General features: G+C 35.7%; 1 protein-coding gene, 1 long non-coding RNA gene and 1 pseudogene across 2 annotated transcripts; 2 read left to right on the top strand and 1 right to left on the bottom strand.

Annotated features, from left to right (window-relative positions):
- Positions 1–1663: 1663 nt before the first annotated feature.
- On the bottom strand, positions 1664–3830 carry LOC130731633 (uncharacterized). The gene is made up of 3 exons (XR_009016766.1): positions 3237–3830; positions 2651–2766; positions 1664–2561 (listed from the first exon to the last, which is right to left on the bottom strand). It is a non-coding gene; the product is annotated as an uncharacterized LOC130731633 (long non-coding RNA).
- A 187-nt stretch (positions 3831–4017) lies between these two features.
- Positions 4018–7285, top strand: LOC130727887 (anthocyanidin 3-O-glucosyltransferase 7-like; annotated as a pseudogene).
- Positions 7286–17939: 10654 nt separating this feature from the next.
- Positions 17940–22179, top strand: LOC130733803 (uncharacterized). Its single transcript, XM_057586072.1, has 8 exons — positions 17940–18122; positions 19379–19468; positions 19709–19745; positions 19868–19941; positions 20020–20113; positions 20204–20286; positions 21519–21685; positions 21966–22179. Exons 2-8 carry the CDS (start codon positions 19397–19399, stop codon positions 21970–21972), a joined length of 534 nt encoding a protein of 177 aa, XP_057442055.1. The 5' UTR covers positions 17940–18122; positions 19379–19396; the 3' UTR covers positions 21973–22179.
- The last annotated feature ends 285 nt before the right edge of the window (positions 22180–22464 follow it).

The following is a 22464-nucleotide window of genomic DNA, read 5'->3' as shown; positions in this document are numbered from 1 at the left end:
TTCACACTCAAGAGTGTGAGTTATTGAACTGTTAATAATTTTATTTTTAAAAATATATTTTTTTGTTTTTTTAATATTTTCATTTCACACTCAAAAGTGCAAATGAACCAACTGTTAAGAATTTAATTTTTAATTTTAAATATTTCATTTTTTATAATTAAATTTCACACTCAAGTGTGTGAAACATTTTCATATTTCATACTCAAGAGTGTGAGTTATTAAATTGTTAATAATTTTATTTTTAAAAATATTTTTTGGTTTTTTTATATTTTCATTTCACACTCAAGAGTGTGAAATATTTTCAAATTTCACCCTCAAGAGTGTGAAGGAACCAACTGTTAAGAATTTTATTTTTAATTTTAAATATTTCATTTTTTTATAATTAATTTCACATTCAAGAGTGCGAAAAAGGCAAGCTCACACCCTAATGTCAAATTTTTCCTTGTATGGTTTGAATTTACCACCCTGCTCACACCCTAATGTCAAACTTTCATTCCCGTGCAAGGTTCCATAGTCAGACCTTATCATAACAACAACAAATTGTCATTGTCCTTCCCAACCAACCGAGCCCAATCAAAGACTTTCATGCCGATTTTGGAATTTTTACAAACAACAAACACGGTCAGCTTATTATTTAATAAAGTCAATCAATTGTATATATCATATTAAGCACATGAGATATATGAATCTTATCAGTGGTGAAGGTTTTCTGTACAATCTACCATAACAATATGAGATAATGCATTCATGTCATCTATTGCATTCATTAAATCTTCATCCTCTTTCAATATGTGACCACATTCTTTCATATCATCCACTTCATTATCTACTTCTTTCACATGATCCACCTTGATATGATTCCCTTCAGCCACATTATCGACTTTCTCAATGAGCATAGGAGACATGATTAGCTATCCTGAAATGGAAAGAGTAAGAATCAAAAAGAAAAATTCGCAAACAAGTAAATTTCACACTTTTGAGTGTGAACGGAACAACTATTTCTCACTCCATAGTGTGAACTACAAACCAAATTCACACTCTAAAGTGTGAAATACGAACAACTGTGATAAAATGAAAATTTTCACACTTACTTGAGTGTGAAAATGCTTCACATTTTCTGAATGTGAAACACTTAAAACGAAAGGAAGAAGATGAAGAGGGAATGAACATACATCGGTTCACACTTACAAAGTATGAAATGTTTTCACATATATTAAGTGTGAAAAGTGGCAACGAAGAAAACTATGAGATGAGAGTAAAAGTGAAGGGTGGTGTGACAAAAAAGATGAGGGTAGTGATAAGGTAGGAAAAGGGATATGTTTGGAATGAAATTAAATTTTAAGGGTATTTGAGACATTTTGATATATAAAGGAGGGTGGATGATTAATTGAGGGGGTGTTAAAACTAATGCCCATGGTTGAGTATGGGAGGTCTAGAGATCGATTCCTGGCGGGTGCAATTTATCTTTCTGATGTAAAAAAAAAAAGATAAAAATTAAGAGATCAAAAATGAAAAATATATAGTATAATTTGTAAAATATTTTCTTAAAATTGTAAACAAAGTATGAAAATAATTACTTGCTATTTAACTAAAATGATGTTTGAATGTAACATAACGAGAGAAAAAATGATGCTTGAATATAACTAGGAAATAACCCGTGCGATGCACAGATGCTTTTATATTTTAATTAAAATTTTATTTTAACATAATACACATATAACGCAATATGTAAAAAAAATTGCACCTACATTCAGTTATATATATATTTTTTCACCTAACACAATCAGCACAACTAAGATTAGGAAAATCTTAACCAAAGTAAAATGTCCCTGATTCCCACTAACTTTGAATAAGATGAAGTGCTCGGTAGAGTCAATCAAGAGTATACAAACTGTGAGCAACAAATCAGCCTCTGCTGTCCTGGTTGCTAGCATAAATGTCTGCTTAGTATTTTGCATATCACAAGGCAAAGTAGAAAACAGGTTACATAAGAAGCATTGTTTGAAACTAAGGAAAAAAGAAGCATAAAGTTGAAGGTTCATAAAAAACAAAGGAAGAATGAAAAACACAGTACATCAAAGATATGGAAAATTGACAATTGTTCATGAACATTAACCTGTATGATTCATCAATATTTCTTTTAAAATGATGTTCTCCTGTCATCAGAATACCTCTTTGTTTCATGTTCCATTGTCATTTATGAAAATACATCCGATACTACTGCATAGCAGAGTCAACCTCCTCTTTTATGGCGTAGTCTTTGTTCTAATACTCACTCCCTTTACTCATTCATCTCTTGATGGGGCTTGCATTGTGATTTTCTATTTGTATAACTCAGACAGGAAAAGGAAGTGCATCTTCTTCCCTAGGGAAGGACGGGGCGAGAAAAATTATGGGCGAGGGGCGGAAATTCAACACATTAAACAAAATTAACCATGCTTGATTAGAGTAGGCATAATACAAATTTTGAGGGGAGCAAATATAACATCAAAATACCATTTTTTAAGGAAATTTTCTCTTGTGGTTCAACTGCCCCATTTCTTGTACACTTGGATCATTCCCTGAAAGAAAAAAAGAGCAGGAGCTTAAATATTAAGAGGTTCAATCTTAATTACAACACAGATTAGTTGAAATTTTTGAACTTTATTACCTGTGTTTGTCTTGTTGCTTAAAATCTGCATCTATAAGATCTCTAGCTTTATAATGCTGCTATCTCTTCCCCTTTGACCTTGTTTAGTTTCCAGCAATCTGCTTCAAGTGAGATAGCTGCCAATTTTATAAGCGCATTATGAGTCTATTTAATGATTTTGAGTGTCACATTAAAAGCCTTTTGTAGATTGTCTGTTTTTGTCAATTCTTCACACAAGGTACTTTCTTAATTCGAGTACCCACAAGCCACTTTGCCACTACAAAAATTCAATTCATTAGTATTTATAAACTTAAAATGCAGAAATTTATTTTAAAATAGATACTCAGCTTGGACTTGGAGTGACCCAGTATAGATGCCATGTTCTAGTTTCTAACGTCAATCATTCAAGTTTCATTCACTACTGTCAAAAATAAAATTCACAGAACATAGATTCTATACACAACCTAATGAAAAACACCATTCCCAGCTTTCATGAATTTTGGTTTGAAAAGTTTCAATAATATTCAGAGGAGAGGGGGGGGGGGGGGGGGGGGTTGCAAAAGGAGAAATAATACCGGAAGAGTTTTTTTTTTGATAGGCAACTTACCTCATGTATGTATATGCGATGATGGTTGAGAAAAGATATGTACTTTGGACTTCTTGCCTGCAATCTCGATGCAAATTTTAGAGATTGGTATCACTAAGATTGGCTCCCAAAATATGATTCCCATTGTCCACAGCAGCAAATGAAGCCATTAGAATAAACCGGACAGAGATCACAGCAAGATGAAAATAGCAATTAGGAGATAGCACAGACCAGATAGCATATCAGTGTGAATGAGAATTGCCTCTCAAAAGTCAGAAACACGCCCTTATATAGCAACAATTGAAAGCAATTTCACACACTAAACAATCGAACAACTTTATCCTATCAAAAGTTCACCAAAAAGTAAATTGTACTTCAAATTCATCCATTAACTTTCCACTGACCAGGTGAGCAACAAAAAGCAAATCAACATGATAAAACCCAAAAAAGTTTACAAACCTACATGAAACCAACCAAAAGGTAAGAAAAAACAACCTTAATTAGCCCTTACGATGGACCTTGATCTATAACTTTTTAATTCTTCAATTGAAACCAAATAGAAAAACCAAAAAGTAACAACAATAGTTCCTTACGGTGCACCTCCACCACATTGAATAAAAACGCTTATGTGAATAGTAGCCAAAATGCTTCACCTTTGTAGTAGTTATAGATAACTTTATTTTATAAGATAACAAGTCGACAGTTGTTATTGTCACCACCTCACATCCATACCTCCTTATATTCGTAAAATCCAGAAACGCCCTTAATTTTTTTTCGCTCGCACTTTAAAGTGTTTTATGGAATGCTTAGAACAAATCGGTTAGCCGCATTTTCTTAGAAAATTTCATAACTTTGCAATGCTTCCACATTGATGAAGAGTTTACAGTAGCTTGCACAATTTCCTGTCTGCTTCCTCTTGTTATTACAGGTAGTATTTATTTAAAATCACCTCCAAGTATTACTACGTTTCCTCCAAAAAGTTTATGTATATTGTCTTCATTTTTTAACCTCATTAAATCTCGGAGTATAACGTCTAGAGTTTCGAAACAAAACTTTTTCAACATTACACTGATCACTCTGCTTCTTCTTTCCCACCCAAAAAAATTTATGAGTACCACAGAATTTACCTAATTTTAATGGAGTACATTTGAAACTACAGCCACCCGTTAAACCGTACCCCAGAGGGTCATGTACTCGGTGGCCACCCAGTTGAGAGGGTGAATCTTTTCCTTCAGGCTGGCCCTGAGAATCTGCAAAAGGGTGTAGATTTGGCACAAACAGAGTCAAAACAGAGTGTCACTTGCATCATCGCTGATGCTTTTGTCACTTCTTCTCTCCTCGTAGCTCAAAAGCTGAATGTTCCATGGATTGCGGTTTGGGTTCCATGGTCATGCTCTCTCTCCGTTCATTTCTACACTGATTTGGTGCGCCAAGAGGTTGGTGGTGAAAACGGTGCAAAAGCAAAACACAGAGCATTGGATTTTCTTCCTGGTTGGTCTAAGATGAAGGTTGAAGATTTGGCAGATTATGTGGTTAATGTTGCTGGAGAAGACGAGACTCTGTTTTCAAAGACACTAGGTTCACTGGGTAGAGTGCTACCACAAGCCAAGGCTGTGGTAATCAATTTCTTTGAGGAATTAGACCCTCCTCTGTTTATTCATGACATGAGATCGAAGCTGCAATCCATGCTTAGGACCGTGTATAGAGATTTCGGGACCTAAGGTGAAATTGTTTAAGTAATTTTGTTTTGACAAGAATCTTAAAAAGACTTAATACATCATATATTATCAATTTTTATATTATCTCTATTTTTTTAAGCTCGAAATCATTTACCAAAGTTTTACATTGAAAAATAAACAAAATATTGTTAGCAATAGAACCTGGAACGGAATGAATGAAACAATGAGAGATGTTGCAACACTTTGATATCAAATATCCTCTTTGACAATTCACTTTAACATAGAAAAATTAATATTTTATTTTTAGAGAAGAAACAATGAGTGAAGAGCAAACTTGCACAATACTATAAATATATAATTAATAAAAAAACTATGAGTAACACAAATTAATTTTTTCAGTTATGAGAATGTAAAAATAACGGATATTTTAGTGTTTTGAAAAATGTCAATTTGCTAATGTAAAACACTACTAGTCTACTACTAATAATAATTATTAAAGTTGCATTTCTCACATTGCACTTATAAGTTCTCACGTTGCAATTTATATTATCTAATTTTCTATTATTTCGTTACCTCTCTCAAATTTTGATAGTATGTCTTATGTATTAAAAAAAATTGGGGGCCTTAGGCCATTGCCCTTTTGGCCTAAGGCAATACACGGCCATGTCCATGCTTTATGTTGGTTTTCTCACTCTTTCTCTTCCTCTTCCTCCTTTGCCACCATCAAAAACCGATGAAATTGGTTGCTTGTCATGGCTGGAAAACCAGGGTGCTAGATCTGTGGTGTATATTGGCTTTGGGACTGTGGGGACACTGTTAGATTTATTTATAATTAACTCTCTCTTTTGTTATGTGGATTAACATTATCAATTAATTAGAATATATTTTGTTTGGTCATTAATATCAATTATGTGAATTATTAAATTAATTCAATTACATGTATTATGATAGATGGTAAATTAGGCTTTTGTTAGTAACTGTCCTATGATGGGTTAGGTCAGTTAACTTTGCCTAATGAGGGGACCCTGGTCTCAACTGGTAATATATAAACTGCTGCCCCATTAGACAGTTTATGTTGATAACCTATTACTAGGTGCTGAGAGCAGTTCCACTCCTTTGGTTTCCTTTTCTTTTCTTTCATTCTCTGGTAGAATCATGGAATCTTCAATCCTTTCAGGTGCACAATTCCTTTTACATCCTTGAATCACAACATGCTATAATCTGTATCTATATCTATATGATCTATTGAGTCAATTAAATTCAGCAGACACCGCCACCACATGAAATCGTGGCGGTGGCAGAGGCATTGGAACAATGTGGGTTTCCATTTCTGTGGTCTCTAAAGGACCATTTGAAGGGTCTTTTACCAAATGGGTTTCTTGTGAGAACAAAAAATTGTGGGAAGATATTGCATTGGGCTCCTCAAACTCAGATTTTAGGACATGAATCTGTTGGGGTGTTTGTGACTCACGGTGGGTGTAACTCTGTTTTTGAGAGCATTTCTAATGGGGTGCCTATGATTTGCAGGCCATTATTTGCAGATCATGGAGTGGCTGGAAGACTGGTTGAGGATATTTTGGAGATTGGTGTGAAGATTGAGGGAGGGGTGTTCACCAAAGATGGGTTGGTGAAAAGCATGAATCTGATTTTGCTGCAGGAAGAGGGAAAAATCATGAGAGAAAAGGTACATTAGGTGAAGAAGACAGTGCTGGATGCAGCAGGGTCACAAGGGAAAGCAGCACATGATTTCAAGACTTTGGTGGGAATAGTTTTGTTGAGATTTGGCTCATTATATTTTGGGCTAAAATATTTAGTTGATTAGGATTTGATTTAATGTGGATTCTTAAAGGTTTTAAGGGATTGTTATAGATTTATTAGGATTTTATTGTAAAATAGAGATCAATAGAATCCACTATAAATAGGATAACAATGTAACCCTAAAAGTTGTACTTGGTACCACATGCTTCATGCCACAAGTAATACAAAGGAGCTATAACTACTCTATAGCCGCAGAGGTAGGTAATTTAGCCGAACTGCGTGACCAAAGATGTTGTGTGTTTTATCTGTGATTTCTCGCTCTACTACTTTGTGCAATCGAGGTGCTTGAATCCCCTACAAGTGGTATCAGAGCCGATGATTCGTGGGACCATGGTAACGGCTGGACAACTTCCGCAGAGGGGCCGATGGTTAGTAACCATGGTAACGGCCGAGTAACTTCTGCGGAGGGGCTGATGGTTAGTAACCATAGTGACAACTGATATCTTCCGCTGCGAAGGGAGGTCAACAAGGATTGTAGAAGTCGTCATGATAGGAGAAACCGACGGATCTGAAAGACACAGAACAAGGTGGAGATCTGTCTACTTTCAAGAGGCGATGGCCACGCCAGGGAAGGAGAAGTGGATGGATGCCAAGGTGGAGGAGTGAAGCAACGAGGTGTTGAGCAAGGTCGAGTTCAATCCCAAAAATCAGAATCAGGAAACTAAAGCAGCAGATCTTCATAGGGGAGTTCAGAATTGGTCAAGGTGGAGATTGTTGAGATTTGACTCATTATATTTTGGGCTAAAATTTTTAGTTTATTAGGATTTGATTTAATGTGGATTGTTAAATGTTTTAAGGGATTGCCTATCAAAAAAAAGGTTTTAAGGGATTGTTATAAGATTTATTAGGATTTTATTGTAAAATAGAGATCAATAGAATCCACTATAAATAGGATAACAATGTAACCCTAAAAGTTGTACTTGGTACCACATGCTTCATGCCACAAGTAATACAAAAGAGCTATAGCTACTCTATAGCCGCAGAGGTAGGAAATTTGGCCGAACTGCGTGACCAAAGATGCTGTGTGTTTTATCTGTGATTTCTCGCTCTACAACTCCGTGCAATCGAGGTGATTGAATCCCCTACAAGTGATATCAGAGTCGATGGCTAGTAACCATAGTGTCTAGTTCTAGCTCTTAAAATGCATACCCTCAAACTACCCCATTCTACCGTGAGTCACTTACTCTATTTGGTGTCTCAATTCTTTCTAATGCAACTCTTAGCAGAAATTTTTGGTGTCAATCTCGTTTTATGAAATTGAAAAGTTTATATCAAACAATACAAACAAATTGTAAGCTAAAACTTAGGAGTTTTAGATAATCATTTGTTTTTCTATTTAAATATCCCTAGTCATCGGGGTAGTGGAGTCTATTAGCTAGTCTTTAGCATTAATTAAGCAAGTAGTGACCCGTGAGAAATCAGGGCGTTACAGAAGGCGGAATTCAACAATCTCAAACTCATTCGCTTAATCAAAAGCTTCACAATGATGGAGTTATCCCACAATACCATTATATTAATATTTTTTTATTTCCATATAATTTAAATTTAAATGCTAATTCAATACTTAAATTAAATGAATGAGAGAGAAAAAATAATTTTTTATGCTAAGAACTCAAAAATTAAAACTGAAGGTGTGAAAAACGACTAGAAGGGGGGGGGGGGGGTTGAATAGAGTTTTGAATATAAAAACTTTCCCCTTAAGATTTAAACTAAATCTTTTCGGTTTATCTGAGATAGATGGTGCTGCGGATAAAGATAGAGAGAAGAGAGAAGCACACAAGTATTTTATCCTGGTTCACTTGATAAATCCCTCAAGCTAATTCAGTCCACCTGTTAAGGTGATTTCTTCATTCTTAAAATGAAGGCAATCCACTAATCAGATAATTGTTACAACTGCACTTGAAACCTACAAGTGACTAACAATACACTGACTTAGCTCACACTAAGATTCACTCTCTTAGTCTTCTCAAGGATACTGACCTAACTGGTCCCTTAAGGAATCACCACTAAGATACACAGATCCTAGTCTTCTTAAGGATACTGACCTACCCGGTCCCTTAAGGAAAAATCAAACAACTGTTTGAGGTTGGTGTTTACAAAGGTTTGCTTCTGAATAAGCTGAGTGTAAACTAAATAAGAAAAGATGAAGAAAGTGGAGGCTTGAATCTTTTCTTGTATCGCAGCTCTTGGTTTCTCTCTCCTCAATCTTTCTTCTCTTCTTCAGCCTTAAATAGTCCAAGGTGCAAAGGATATTTCTGTTGAGAGAATGTGACCGTTGGAGGGCATTTCTGGAACTTCCAGAACCTGCTGTGGCTGAATATTGGTAGGTAGGCTTGTCAGAATAGTACACTGCTCTTGTACTTCTTGATAGTGACATTTGTCTGTAACCATTTACTTCTGATCTGTCGACGCTTCATGTTGGAACTTGTGAAGCTTGGTGATCAGAGTCAGAGGGAAGCTTGGATCCTCTGACCTTCGTAACTTCTACTTCTGGACCTTCAGAGCTTCTGGACCTTCAGAGCCTCTGATCCTCAGATCTTCTGATGAATATATCTTCTGGTGTCAGAATCAGAACCTGTTTGTCAAAACACTCAAGACAAACGTTAGAGTACCATAATTGTTCATCCACAAATAAATACTTGTTATTATCAAAACATAGAGTTGTACCACATGACCAAATCTTGATCTTACAATCTCCCCCTTTTTGATGATCACAAAACCATGTATTTTGATGAACAACTCTAAACAAATAAACTACACTTAGAGTATAAGGTATCAGAGTTAAAGCTTATCCTGATGTGTATAGTTTATCTAGCTCCTTCTGAATCGAAGACTCGAGCTTGATTCTGAGCTAAGCTTTCCCTGAATCTAATACTTAATATCAACCACGCTAGAAGTATATAGATTCTGAGCTATATTGAAGTATGTGATCAGAGTTAATTGAGTCATAAGATGTATCATAGCATTGAAAGAGATGACATCAATCAGAATGTATTGTCAGAGCATAGAAATTGATCACATAAGGGAGTTGTCAAGATACTATTAGTTCTCCCCCTTTTTGTCATAAGCAAAAAGAATGAAGGTGGAAAAAAAATAGTAAGAGCATAAGACGAAATACTCCCCCTCAGAAGGAATACCAAGGGATACTTGGCTGCTGATTAGTATATCTTCTGATGAGAGCAGAAGTGTGGTTCTGGTGACATCTCCATTCTGGACAAAATTTCATCTTCAGAATGAGAAACTAGGAACCTACTCTTCTTCTGATGACGCAAGTCAGAAGTTGTAGTAGCATCTTCTGATGTTGTTGCTTCTGGTTTGACAAGTTCTGAGTCTTTGTTTCTTTCTGAAACGGTCATGCTCATCTCTGCAAGCTTTTTCAGCTAGCTTTGACTTGTCAGAGTCAAGCTTATCATTAATTCTAACATGAATAGCGTTCAGAATATCAACAAAGGGATTCTTATCAAAAACCAATGATTCCTTGACCAAATCTTACTCTACTGATTCCTCCAAGATCAACTTCACCTTCAGGTTCAAGTTTTGGATCTTGGGACATATGCCTTTCTCCCGTCATGTGTTGCCTGCATCCACTGTCCAGGTTCCATGGTTGGAGTTTCGATGGACCTATTGAAGATATCTGCAACATATATAATCTTATCCCTAGGTACCCACTTTCTGGGTCCTTTCTTGTTAGTTAGCCCAGAAGTTATGACAACTTTGAGTCTTTCAACAGGATAATATAAAGGAATTTGAGCATGATATTTTGACATAGAGAAAGTTCCTTTCTTAAGAGATGATGGAGCAACTTCAGAAGGTTTAGAATAGCCAATGCCATATATTCCATTTCTGCTTACGCCATAGATCATTGAAGCCATTAAGCTTCTGTCTACGCTTTTAGCCAAGAATTTTTGAAAGGATTTTTCATATTTAGATCCATTCTTACTATCAGAGGCATCACAAGCAATAACTTCTTCTAACTTAATAATGTGATTTTTGAGCACAGAGTTAGAGTTAACTAAAGCATGATTACTCACATTTAATTCAGAAATCTTTTTCTCATGTTCAGAAGGAGTCTTAGAAGCAGCAGAGAAATCCTTTTTCAACTTTTTATCCTTAGTCAAGAGAGAGTTATATTTATCCATAATTTCAGACAAAGCATGTTTTAATTCAGAGGTTGAGAAAGAAGCGAATACCTCATTTTCATCGTCTGAGTTAGGATCTTCTTCTGATGCTGAGTTAAAGTCAGTTGCATCTTTTGACTCTGCTTCTTTGTCTTTGACAATAGCCATGAGTCCTTGAAATTCACCATCAGAGTCAACATCCTCAGACTCTGATTCATCAAAAGTCACCATCAGACTTTTCTTTGTTTTGAAGTGCTTCTTTGACTTTTTGTCCTTTGATGAGCCTTTGTATTTGCTCTGCCTGTGCTTCCAGATGCAGTTGAGCTTTCTGGATATCAGAGTCAGCTCATCCTCATCAGAATCTTCAGAGGCTTCTTCAGATTCTTCTGCTTCTGCTTGGAGAGCCTTAGCCTTTTCAGATTTGGATTTCAAGGCTATAGACTTTTTCTTCTGATCATGATGTTCAGCACGCTTTAGTTCATGACACTTCAGTATGCTTATGAGTTCTTCCAAAATCATCTGCTCAACATCTCTTGTGAGCTCCAAGGAAGTTATCAAAGGCATCCAGCTTTCAGGAAGACCTCTAAGGATCCTCATGACATGATCAGCAGTGGTGTAGCTTTTGTTGATGGGTCTTATTCCGGCAGTAATCAACTGGAATCTGGAAAACATATCCTCAATGAATTCGTCAGGTTCCATTTGGAAGGATTCATACTGCTTGATCAGAGACAACGCCTTTGTCTCTTTCACCTTTTTGTTTCTTTCATGTGTCATCTTTAAGGAACTTTTATACACTTAGCGGAATCACAATCAATAATTTTCTCATATTCTTCATATGAAATGGCACTTTGCAGAATAGCTCTTGATCTGTGATGATCTCTGAGCTCCTTCTTTTGATCTTCACTCATCTTCTCCCTTGGGATCTTTACACCATGTTCATCAACAGGAGGGGTGTAGCCATCAACAACAAAATCCCAGAGATCAGGATCAAAGCCAAGAAAGAAGCTTTTGATTCTGTCTTTCCAGAAATCAAATCTCTGACCATCAAAGATAGTTGGTCTTGCACTGTATTGATATTTGCTTGTAGTAGTGGTGGAATCCATGAGTTTTTCACACTGGCCCGGATCTACTGAACACTGTTAAGTGTGGTAATCAGAACTTGCGCTCTGATACCAATTGAAGGTGTGAAAAACGACTAGAAGGAGGGGTTGAATAGAGTTTTGAATATAAAAACTTTCCCCTTAAGATTTAAAGTAAATCTTTTCGGTTTATCTGAGATAGATGGTGCTGCGGATAAAGATAGAGAGAAGAGAGAAGCACACAAGTATTTTATCCTGGTTCACTTGATAAATCCCTCAAGCTAATCCAGTCCACCCGTTAAGGTGATTTCTTCCTTCTTAGAATGAAGGCAATCCACTAATCAGATAATTGTTACAACTGCACTTGAAACCTACAAGTGACTAACAATACACTGACTTAGCTCACACTAAGATTCACTCTCTTAGTCTTCTCAAGGATACTGACCTAACTGGTCCCTTAAGGAATCACCACTAAGATACACAGATCCTAGTCTTCTTAAGGATACTGACCTACCCGGTCCCTTAAGGAAAAATCAAACAACTGTTTGAGGTTGGTGTTTACAAAGGTTTGCTTCTGAATAAGCTGAGTGTAAACTAAATAAGAACAGATGAAGAAAGTGGAGGCTTGAATCTTTTCTTGTATTGCAGCTCTTGGTTTCTCTCTCCTCAATCTTTCTTCTCTTCTTCAGCCTTAAATAGTCCAAGGTGCAAAGGATATTTCTGTTGAGAGAATGTGACCGTTGGAGGGCATTTCTGGAACTTCCAGAACCTGCTGTGGCTGAATATTGGTAGGTAGGCTTGTCAGAATAGTACACTGCTCTTGTACTTCTTGATAGTGACATTTGCCTGTAACCATTTACTTCTGATCTGTCGACGCTTCATGTTGGAACTTGTGAAGCTTGGTGATCAGAGTCAGAGGGAAGCTTGGATCCTCTGACCTTCGTAACTTCTGCTTCTGGACCTTCAGAGCTTCTGGACCTTCAGAGCCTCTGGTCCTTCAGAGCTTCTAGACCTTCAGAACCTCTGGGCCTTCAGAGCCTCTGATCCTCAGATCTTCTGATGAATATATCTTCTGGTGTCAGAATCAGAACCTGTTTGTCAAAACACTCAAGACAAACGTTAGAGTACCATAATTGTTCATCCACAAATAAATACTTGTTATCATCAAAACATAGAGTTGTACCACATGACCAAATCTTGATCTTACAAAAACTTCTTATATAAGAACCTAGTTTTTATTTTTAAGAACTAAGAACTCCACGTCATCCCCTCCAGTCCAAAATAAGAACTAAGAGCCTTGCATTGGAGATGCTCTTATACAGGTTGTGTTTTTGGCAAATACATTTATGGTGAGGTAATTTGTCTCTAAGTAGGGAGATTTGCCAACGCGCGGTTAATAAATATGAACCTTAATAAATCTTACAACGACTCACTTACCCAGTTCTATTGTCTCAAAAATAAGAGGATCAAACATTGATACACTAGAACTGGGTAAGTGAGTCGTTGTACAATAGTAGTGAAGAAAGTGAAGGAACTCATATAATCTGTGTCTTGATAATACTTATTAGGTGAAGTATCGTTCAAATACTAAATAATATTCCAAAATTTCCATTATTATGTATCTTACAATTTATTTAATAACTAGTGGAATTACCCGTGTGAGGCACAAGTGACTTTTATTTTTGTACTGTTATAGCCAATGTATTTGTTTGAAATATACATCCAAAATTGATATTTTTGTTTGGATTTGTAAAGATTATGACATATTTTCATGTTGTGTCTTTATTCACCATAATTTTGTACTTATTTAAATAGTTAAAAAATTATGATCTTTTAAATTTAAAAAATTAAATTCATTTTACTTTTGAACTGAAAACTCTTATGGTCTTGATTTTTAAAGTAAAAATTTATAAAATAAAACGTAAGAGGAATATAATTTTTTTTGTTAAATTAATGAAGATAATAGCTTTGCTTTTTGAAAGGAAAAAAAGTATATTGTGTTTTAAAAATTCAATGCTTAATGCTAAGATAAATTGATTGAACTGATTTCATAACCACCTTCATTTAAGTTTTTTTTTATAAGCACCACCTTCATTTTAGTGATAGTTTTAGTTGTGTTTTACAACATCCTTCATTCAATTTCTTATGTTTTTTTACGCTCACTCACAATGAAACCCCCAAAAGCTTTACTTTTCATCTTCCAATCTCTTATCCTTCAATCTCTTCATATTGATTTCGTTGTTGTTGAGGTTAAACCAAAACCTATGCAGCAGGGTTGTTGTTGGCAATGGCACATGTTCGTATGAACGGGAAAAAATTCCTAAGAAAAAGATAGTTCTAATATTTACCGATATGTCTTTTTTATATATATAGTTTTTTTATACGAATACAAATTAGTTTTAATATTTACGGATATGTTTTTTTTTATATATAGGGTTTTATTTTATTTTTTTATACCAATACAAATTACTTTTAATATTTACGAATATGTTGAATTGAGATGATATGGGGGTGTCACGTGGAAAAACATTCTAGAAAAAAACATTCTTTTAGTATATTTTCACGTGTCATTGTTATTGCCACCATTATCACCACCGTCACCCACCACAACATATCCACCCCTGACTTTTGTTAGATAAAATCTAAAGTTTGTGTGTTATTATATTTTGGCATCTTTTTATAATCTTTAATTGCACAAATATATATAGATATAATTTATATATAATGAATTTATAAATGTTTGTTACAAATATATTTTTAAAGTTATTTTTTGTGGACTTTATACATTAGTATTTTTTAAAAATAATAAATTTGAATGTTGATTGAGAAAATATTTTCAATAATAATTTTATGTAAGATATTTTAATTAAAATAAGAAAAATTACATTAAGGATTTACGATGATAAATTTACTTGGTAATTTTTTTATGAGCAGGAAAGAAAATCACGAATTTTGAATATGTATTTTGTTTTAAATTTACTTGATATTAGTTATGTTGAAATATGCAGCTAAACACACTTTAAAGTGTTTTTAGCTGTAGGAAAAAAAAAATCTGAAAACGAAGATCATAACGACGACTGTCAATGACGGGGCGGTGATGATGACGAACAAATGGGAATGAGCGACTATAAAGATAGAAAAAGGAGAGAGGAGAAGATGGATATTGTGTTTGGAGATGGGTATGAAGATAAAATGAAGATGAGTGATGTTGGTGAGGGAAGAAAGAAGAGAGAGGATGTGAGGGGGAGTTGTTATGTTTTTTTCTTTATGAAGGACATTTTAGTATTTTTCACTTTTCATTAACGACATTTTTTTAGTATTTTTCACACTTTAAAAGCCGGTGGATGTGAAGGGTGGCAATAACAACTACCTAATAAGTCATTAATTTTTTAATTTTTTTTTAAGATATCTAGATTTTAGGGATGACAACGGATCGGGTCAGGCTCGGTTTCGCCTATCCCAAACTCAAACTCTCATATTAAACCCAAACCCAAACTCGTCGGGTTTCGGGTTTACCCAAACCCGTCGTAGTCTCAAATTCACGTCTTAACCTAACTTGAGGTATAGATTTTTTTGCAAAACAAAATGCAACTTGTATTAATTTATTGTGAAAAAACCTTTTATATATTTTTTTCCAAAAAATATGATACCTTAATGTTCTAATATGATCAAATTGTTAATAAATTAAGTTGTTAACATGATATGCAAGAGTAGTTTTTTGCTTATAAAAAAAATGTAAGAGTAGTTTTGCAATTTCATATATATTGTTTGGGTTCGGGTGCGAGTTTCACCAATACCAAACTCAAACCCAATCATATCGGGTTTTACCCGTAAAATCGGGTTCGGGTTCCATTGTCATCGCTACTAGATTTTTAAATTTTTCTTAGGCTTAATTGCACTTTTTGTTCTGATTTATGCCCTTTGTGCAATTTTGATCCCCTTTATTTAAAATGAGCAATTTTAGTACACTAAAGATCAGGACGTGACAATTGGGTCTTGCCGTTTAATTTCTAATGGGTAAATAGCCAACTTGGTCCTTGAATGTGTCAGCCGACTTGACATTGGTCCCTAAACTTCTAAAATGCCTCTCGCAGTCCCTGAATGCGGCAAAACTCATTCACGGTAGTCCTTGGGTTAAAAAAACTTGAGGGACGTTAACGGAATCAGTGATGTGGAATTTTTTTCCATCCAAGAGTGCTGATGTGGAAATTATTTATTTTCCCCCAAAAAATAAGAAAATGAAACTTCATCTCCTTCCTCCTCCTCCCTCAACCTTCATCTTCTTTCTCTCAACCTAACCTTCAAAATCAGCACCACTGCCACCACCACCAAATCCCCCCTCTCACCCAACACCACCACCACCACTGAAACCCTCTTCCACCAACACCAACCTCCCTCAACCTTCATCTTCTTCCACAAATCAGATCTCAGATTCGGCGGGTCCAAATCCAGCTACTCCAACCCGCGCGGTTGGATTCGAGTCGGGAGGGATCCGAAAAGAGGTACCACTCCGCCATGCGCTGCTGGCCAGGGTACTTGAGGGAGAATAATCATAGCTTCACGTCCTGTAACATTTTCCCCTAAAGCCTTCATCTTGGTCTCTAAATTGTAAATTCACAATTCGCAGAAACTCTACACCATCGTCTATTGCTGGGGACGGAGATGAGAGTGAAGATCTTGCATATCCTTCTCAAAATCCAACTCTTCAGTTCCTCTTTCATTTTATGCACTTTACATGTTTGTATCTTTGCTTCAATGGGTTGTATGTTTCCAAAATTTCATTCTTTTACTCGGCCTTCTTTTCTTGAATATATCATGAATTGGGTATTTGAAGAATGTAAAAAAAATGATGTTTTTTCTTGACAAATGTCACTCTGTCTTGATATTTGTTGATCTCCTACAAAGAGTAAGTTCTCCTTTTCATTTTCAACATAACTTTTGTAAGATGATGAACTTGTTCTGCTTTCTGGGTATGTTTGTTTTATCGTACATGTTGGAGAAGGTGGGAAATAGAGAATGGAGATGTTGGATTTCACTTTATGGAAGTAAGAACGTTGAAAGCTCTCATCGTGAAAACTACGTCATTGTTAAAGTTTTTTGGGTTCAATTTGTGATGAAGTTGGAAGATTTTTGGATCTGAATCAGAATTTAGAGGTGATAGAAATTATTATTTTTTCCACATTGGGGACTAGTTTGCCACATTGAGGGACTAATTTCACGTTTAAATGTTTTCTCAACATTCCAATTCCACTTAGGCAGTCCACCCAGGCAAAAAAAATTATAAAAAATAAATTTGTTAACGTCCGTCAACATGTTTTTAACCGAGGGACTAACGTGAATGAGTTTTGCTACATTCAGGGACCGCGAGAGGCATTTTAAAAGTTTAGGGACCAATGTGAAATCGGCTGATACATTTAGGGATCAAGTTGGCTATTTACCCAATTTCTAATGGAAGCTGCGTACGTGGACTTCATTAATAACATGACATTGTTAATTTTGCCACTGGATGCCATTTCATTTAAAAAAAAAAGAAAAGAACACATCATTAATAAATAAAATCCATATTCCTTGTCTTCCCCACCACTCTCTTCCTCTTCATCTTCTTCTTCCCTCTCACCGCCGCTTTGACCACCACCGTGCCTGTGAGTACAGTACCGTAGCAGCCAACACCACCTTCGCCGTCCCAAACGCCACAATCCATCTCTATCGCGACTCCTCTCCACCGCATCCCTATTCTTCGATCTCCCGTCCTCAACTGGGTTTTCTCAAGGTTGAAGCTTGGTTCTTCGATCGCCATAATTAAATTTTGTTCCCTATTTTAATTAAAAAAAAATATTTTTCAATGTAGCGGAATTCCATCGGATGATTGTGTAAAATTTATTTATACCGACGCGTACACAGGGGCGGACCCACAGCCAAGTCAGGGGGTTCAGATGAACCCCTGAAAAAACATAAAATTCTACTTACCCCCTTGTAATGTTTTTTTTTGAACCCCCTGAGATTTTATATTTGCAGCCAGACCCCACTTACTCCTCTCTCTCACACACTCACAGACACGCAGTCACGCTCTCACCCTCTCACTCACGATTCACGCTCGCTCACCAGTCCACGCTCTCACCCTCTCGCACGGCGCACCACCACCACCGGTCACCACCACGCCACGCCACCACCGTCCACCAGTCCAGCCGCCCGTCTGCTGCGGCTCTACCCTAGGTATGGCTGATTTCCCTAACCCTAAATTGATTTCCTTTCTCTTCTCAAGCTTGATTTTGATGACATGTTTGGTGATTTGGTCATAATCGTAGCCTTAGACTACTCAAATCCCTTCTACCCATCACCTTAGCTTGATTCTCACTTTGTATTTTGTAGTATATATTTGTGTATTTTTGCTATAATCATAGTTTTTAGATGTTCTCAGTTTATGAGGCAAGAGGGGTTTTAGTAAGGTTATGTTCTTTGCAAAGAAATTTTGAAATTCTACTCTGGGAAACCAAAATTTGGGCTTGGGAGTGTAAGCTGTAAGGTACCAGACCAAGTTTAGGGAGAGAGAGTTTGCACAGGTCCTTGACAAAACATAATTTTCTGAAGTCCCTTCCTAGATGCATTTACACGTGTTGATTTGATAAATAGAGTACGAACCAAGAGAAAAAAGGTGCTGTGATGAAAATAACAATACTTTCATTCAATACTCATAGACATAATGGTCCAATTGAGTAGATTTGGTAAATTTGTCAAATGAGTTTGTAGTACTTTGAACTGATTGAGTTGTATAATTTTTGTTTTTCTTACTCATATAAAAGATCCCACAAACCCAAGAATCTGCCTGGAGAGCCTATGATTGTGGTTGGAAGTATCCCTAAGTTTTGTTTTTTTTCTGATGGTGAAGAGGTTTTTCTGGGTACAGATCGTTGTTGCTGTCATGAAGTTACAAATATGAGTTGTTTGTAGGCCTGAACTCTGTAGCTTCATGGTTTTTGCAAGAGACAAGGGTCTGGTAATTGTTTTGCTGTCAATTGGAGGCTGAATTGCTTTTCAAGGCATGTAGCCAAGTAAAGGAGATTGCAGAGGCTGAGTTTTTGCAATAGGAGACTAGGAGTGGTGGGATGTTTTTATTAATTCTGGTGGAGTTGTTTAGCTCTGTTCTGAGCCTTTTGGCTATTGATGTTTTTCGTTTCTATGCTTTGTGTTAAGTGCTCAACTTTGGTTTTCTTATTCTTGTACATTGTATAGACTTTTGTCTTTTTGGGTACCCCTAGTACTCTCATTCAATACATTTAGCTTATCCAAAAAAAAACAGTTGTTTTTAATTATATTTTTATCGATGTACTGATTTGAAAATTTTGAACCCCCTGACCCCGGGGTCCTGGATCCGCCACTGCGCGTACACACATTTAATCCTTATTATTATTTGGTGGATATATTTTATATAATGCCCCAAACCCAAATTCATTCACTTTTATTGACTATAGACTAGAAGAACAACATAAATGTTCACCAATGACCATAGGCAACAAGAGAGAACAGGAAAATATGGAACTCCCAGATTGCAATACCTTCAGGTGCTTCTTCATTTCTTTCTCTCTAACTAATGAAATCATTTTTTTTTTTGTAATTCAGTAATATACACCATTATGTTGTATGTGTTGCAACTTGCAATTATTTGGTTTCATATGAGAACCTAAGATGAATAACATATGAAATCAATTTTTTTTTGTAATTCAATAATGTACCATTATGTTGTATGTGTTGCAATTATTTGGTTTTGTATGAGAATCTAAGATGGATAACATTTTTTTCAGGAACTGGTGACTCAGTTTCAGAATGCTTCTGAGGAGGGTAAACTGTTTTTGTATATTAATATTTCCTGAATGAAGCACTCTTTAAATCAAGCACCTTTGTTTATAGATTGTTTAATTCTACTATCTCATTGTTTGATGGTGTGTTTCTTGTGTTTCCAGAAGCAAAAGAGAAGATTTTAGCGAATTTGGCCAACTTCGCTTATGATCCTTACAACTATAACTACTTACGTCAGGTATGGACCCATTAGCTTCATTTACAAGGAAAGAAAAGTGCGCGGGATGAACTAAGATGTCTTTGCTTAACTTTGCAGCTCAATGTTTTGGAACTTTTCCTTGACTGCATAACTGAACCCAATGAGAAGCTAATAGAATTCGGTATTGGAGGGGTCTGCAATTCTTGTGCTGGTAATTCTTGTTCCGTAATATTGTGGTTTCTACACCTCTACTTGATTAATTGTCTTTGATTAATAAAAATAAGTAACAATTTTTTTGCAGATCCAGCTAATGCAGCAATTGTAACTAAGGTTGATGGGATACCTCTTATCATTCAATGTTTATCAAGCCCGGTCAGAAACACTGTAAGGATATGAACTTGCTTATTGACATTGTTTTCCTTTGTTCATTCATGATTATGTTTGGCTCTTAAGTTCCAGACCCTAGAGCCTCTAGCCTAAAGGGATTGCTAAACCATGAATAGCGATAAATTGCTTTTAGATATCAGTTTTCCCCTCGACAAGTTATGCACATGTATGATTTACGTTACTTACTTCATCAATAAATGTTAAAGCTTATATGTGAAAAAAAAAACTATCTGATTTTTCATATGAAATTTAAATATTTAAAACATGCTTGCCTTTCTATTTTCCATTTTTTTATTTTGGAGAACATTCTATTTTAATTATATCCTTTATAATTACTGAACTCACTTTACTACCATTTTCAAGGAAATTTGCATTAGCAGTTTCTACTATTCTTGGGCTATGGTTTGTACAATAAAAGATATTACCCTTTAGATTTCTCTAGGTAGCCAATGAAGTAACCACTCACTGGTCGAGGATCTAACTTCTTTTCATGTGGATTATATACTCTTGCTTTTGCTAGACAACCTCAAACATGCAAGTGCCTTAAACTAGGTTTTCTGTCAGTCCACAACTCAAAAGGACTTTTAGGACCTGCCTCAGTAGGAACCTCTTTAACAAAGACAACAGTTTTTAATGCATGTATGATGTATCCACAAAAATTTGTGTATAGAAAAATTACTCATGATACTTCTAACCATATCCAACAATGTTCTATTACACCTTTCTGCCACAATTTGTTGTGGAATTAAGCGTAACATGCTTAATGAAAGTTCCCCATACTTGTGGCATAAATGTCCAAGGGAAGATTAGTAAAGAATGTGATTCTACCAAATCTAGATTTTACTGATCTTGGTTGTGTGTGGATTGCATTAAGGGAAAGCAAACCAAATACAAAGAGAAATGCGCCATAAGAAGTTAATGCTGTTGAGGTCTATATCGACAAGTTAAAGTCGAAAGTCCTGATTGGCATGGTGAATATTATGGAAAACATGATGAAATCCTGTTTCATTTGCAAAACTTCTAGAAAGGCATGACATTGTTGGTAGTTTAATTATATCCCTTATAATTACTAAACTCACATTAATATCAATGCATTCTCAACATTGCTTCTGATAATTACAGAGTAAATAATGTTTTCTTATATTATCTGTACATTCTAAAGTTGATTTATGGCCATATAACCGTTCATTACAAGTTAATAAACAACCAATGCATTTACCTGATTTTAGGTAAATTCTGCACTTGGAGCACTTTACTATGTCTGTGATGAATCTAACAAGGAAGAGGTTTTAAAGCCTGAAGTTATTGATGTCATCAAGAGGTATGCTGCAGCTGAAGAAGTTAGCGTGAGCTTCAGTAATCTGGCTAAAGCATTTCTGGACAAACATTTATCAGGGTACTAGTTTGAGACACTTTACCATTCCATACTTATTTGAGACAAAATATCTTGTGTGAGGCTACTTTGTACCCGTTTGGATGCAAAAGAACACTTATTGAAGCTTATTTAGTGCTTTTTCTAGTAAATAAGCTCCAATAAGCTCTAATAAGCATGTATGCAGACGGGTTCTTTGTTGCTCACAATTTAGATTACACACCCCAGTGCACCACACTCCAATCCCAGTTCTCTAGTTGCTTATTGAGACTGAGTCTCTGACCTAGATCATGTGCTTTACTAGATGTTGATTGCACTCACACAAAAGACAGAACCATAATGTAAGTGTGGAACCAAGTATTTGATCATATAAGTAGCTGAAGAGAGGAATATTGACCGTTCTCGCCATTTTCTTTTGTAAATTGACATCTTTTCCTTATGATGGTGTAGATATTGTGTGGAAATTATATATGAAGAGATTAGTTTGTTGTCAAAATACAAATGTGAAAAATTCAAAACGATGCTTGCCCTCTTTAGTGTGCTGAAGCCATTTTTTTGGTACATAGGAATGTATGTGTTGAAGGCATTTGCACCAGTCACTAGTGTATGACTATGAGAGTAATGTAGGAATATTTATAATTTCATGCTGGATTATCAAGCTTGAAACATATCTTTTGTGCATTTAAATGTTAAAATTAGCAACTGATGCTTTAGATGTCCGGAAGCGTAGTCATGTTGCTTGAAGATGAAACTGAACCACGGTGGTTCAATTTTTTACTGACAACATTGAAAAAAGGTTGTAA

The sequence above is a fragment of the Lotus japonicus genome, chromosome 1, assembly GCF_012489685.1.
Source record: "Lotus japonicus ecotype B-129 chromosome 1, LjGifu_v1.2".
NCBI lineage: Eukaryota > Viridiplantae > Streptophyta > Magnoliopsida > Fabales > Fabaceae > Lotus > Lotus japonicus.
Note: the sequence above shows the minus strand (reverse complement) of the source record. Positions and strands in the feature narration are given on the sequence as shown.

Excerpts from the sequence above, each read along its gene's own strand:
- LOC130733803 (XM_057586072.1), top strand. The coding sequence starts at position 19,397 with ATGTTCACCAATGACCATAGGCAACAAGAGAGAACAGGAAAATATGGA. Across the intron at positions 19,469-19,708 it reads CCAGATTGCAATACCTTCAG|GAACTGGTGACTCAGTTTCA; the intron begins GTGCTTCTTCAT and ends CATTTTTTTCAG. Across the intron at positions 19,942-20,019 it reads ACTATAACTACTTACGTCAG|CTCAATGTTTTGGAACTTTT; the intron begins GTATGGACCCAT and ends TTAACTTTGCAG.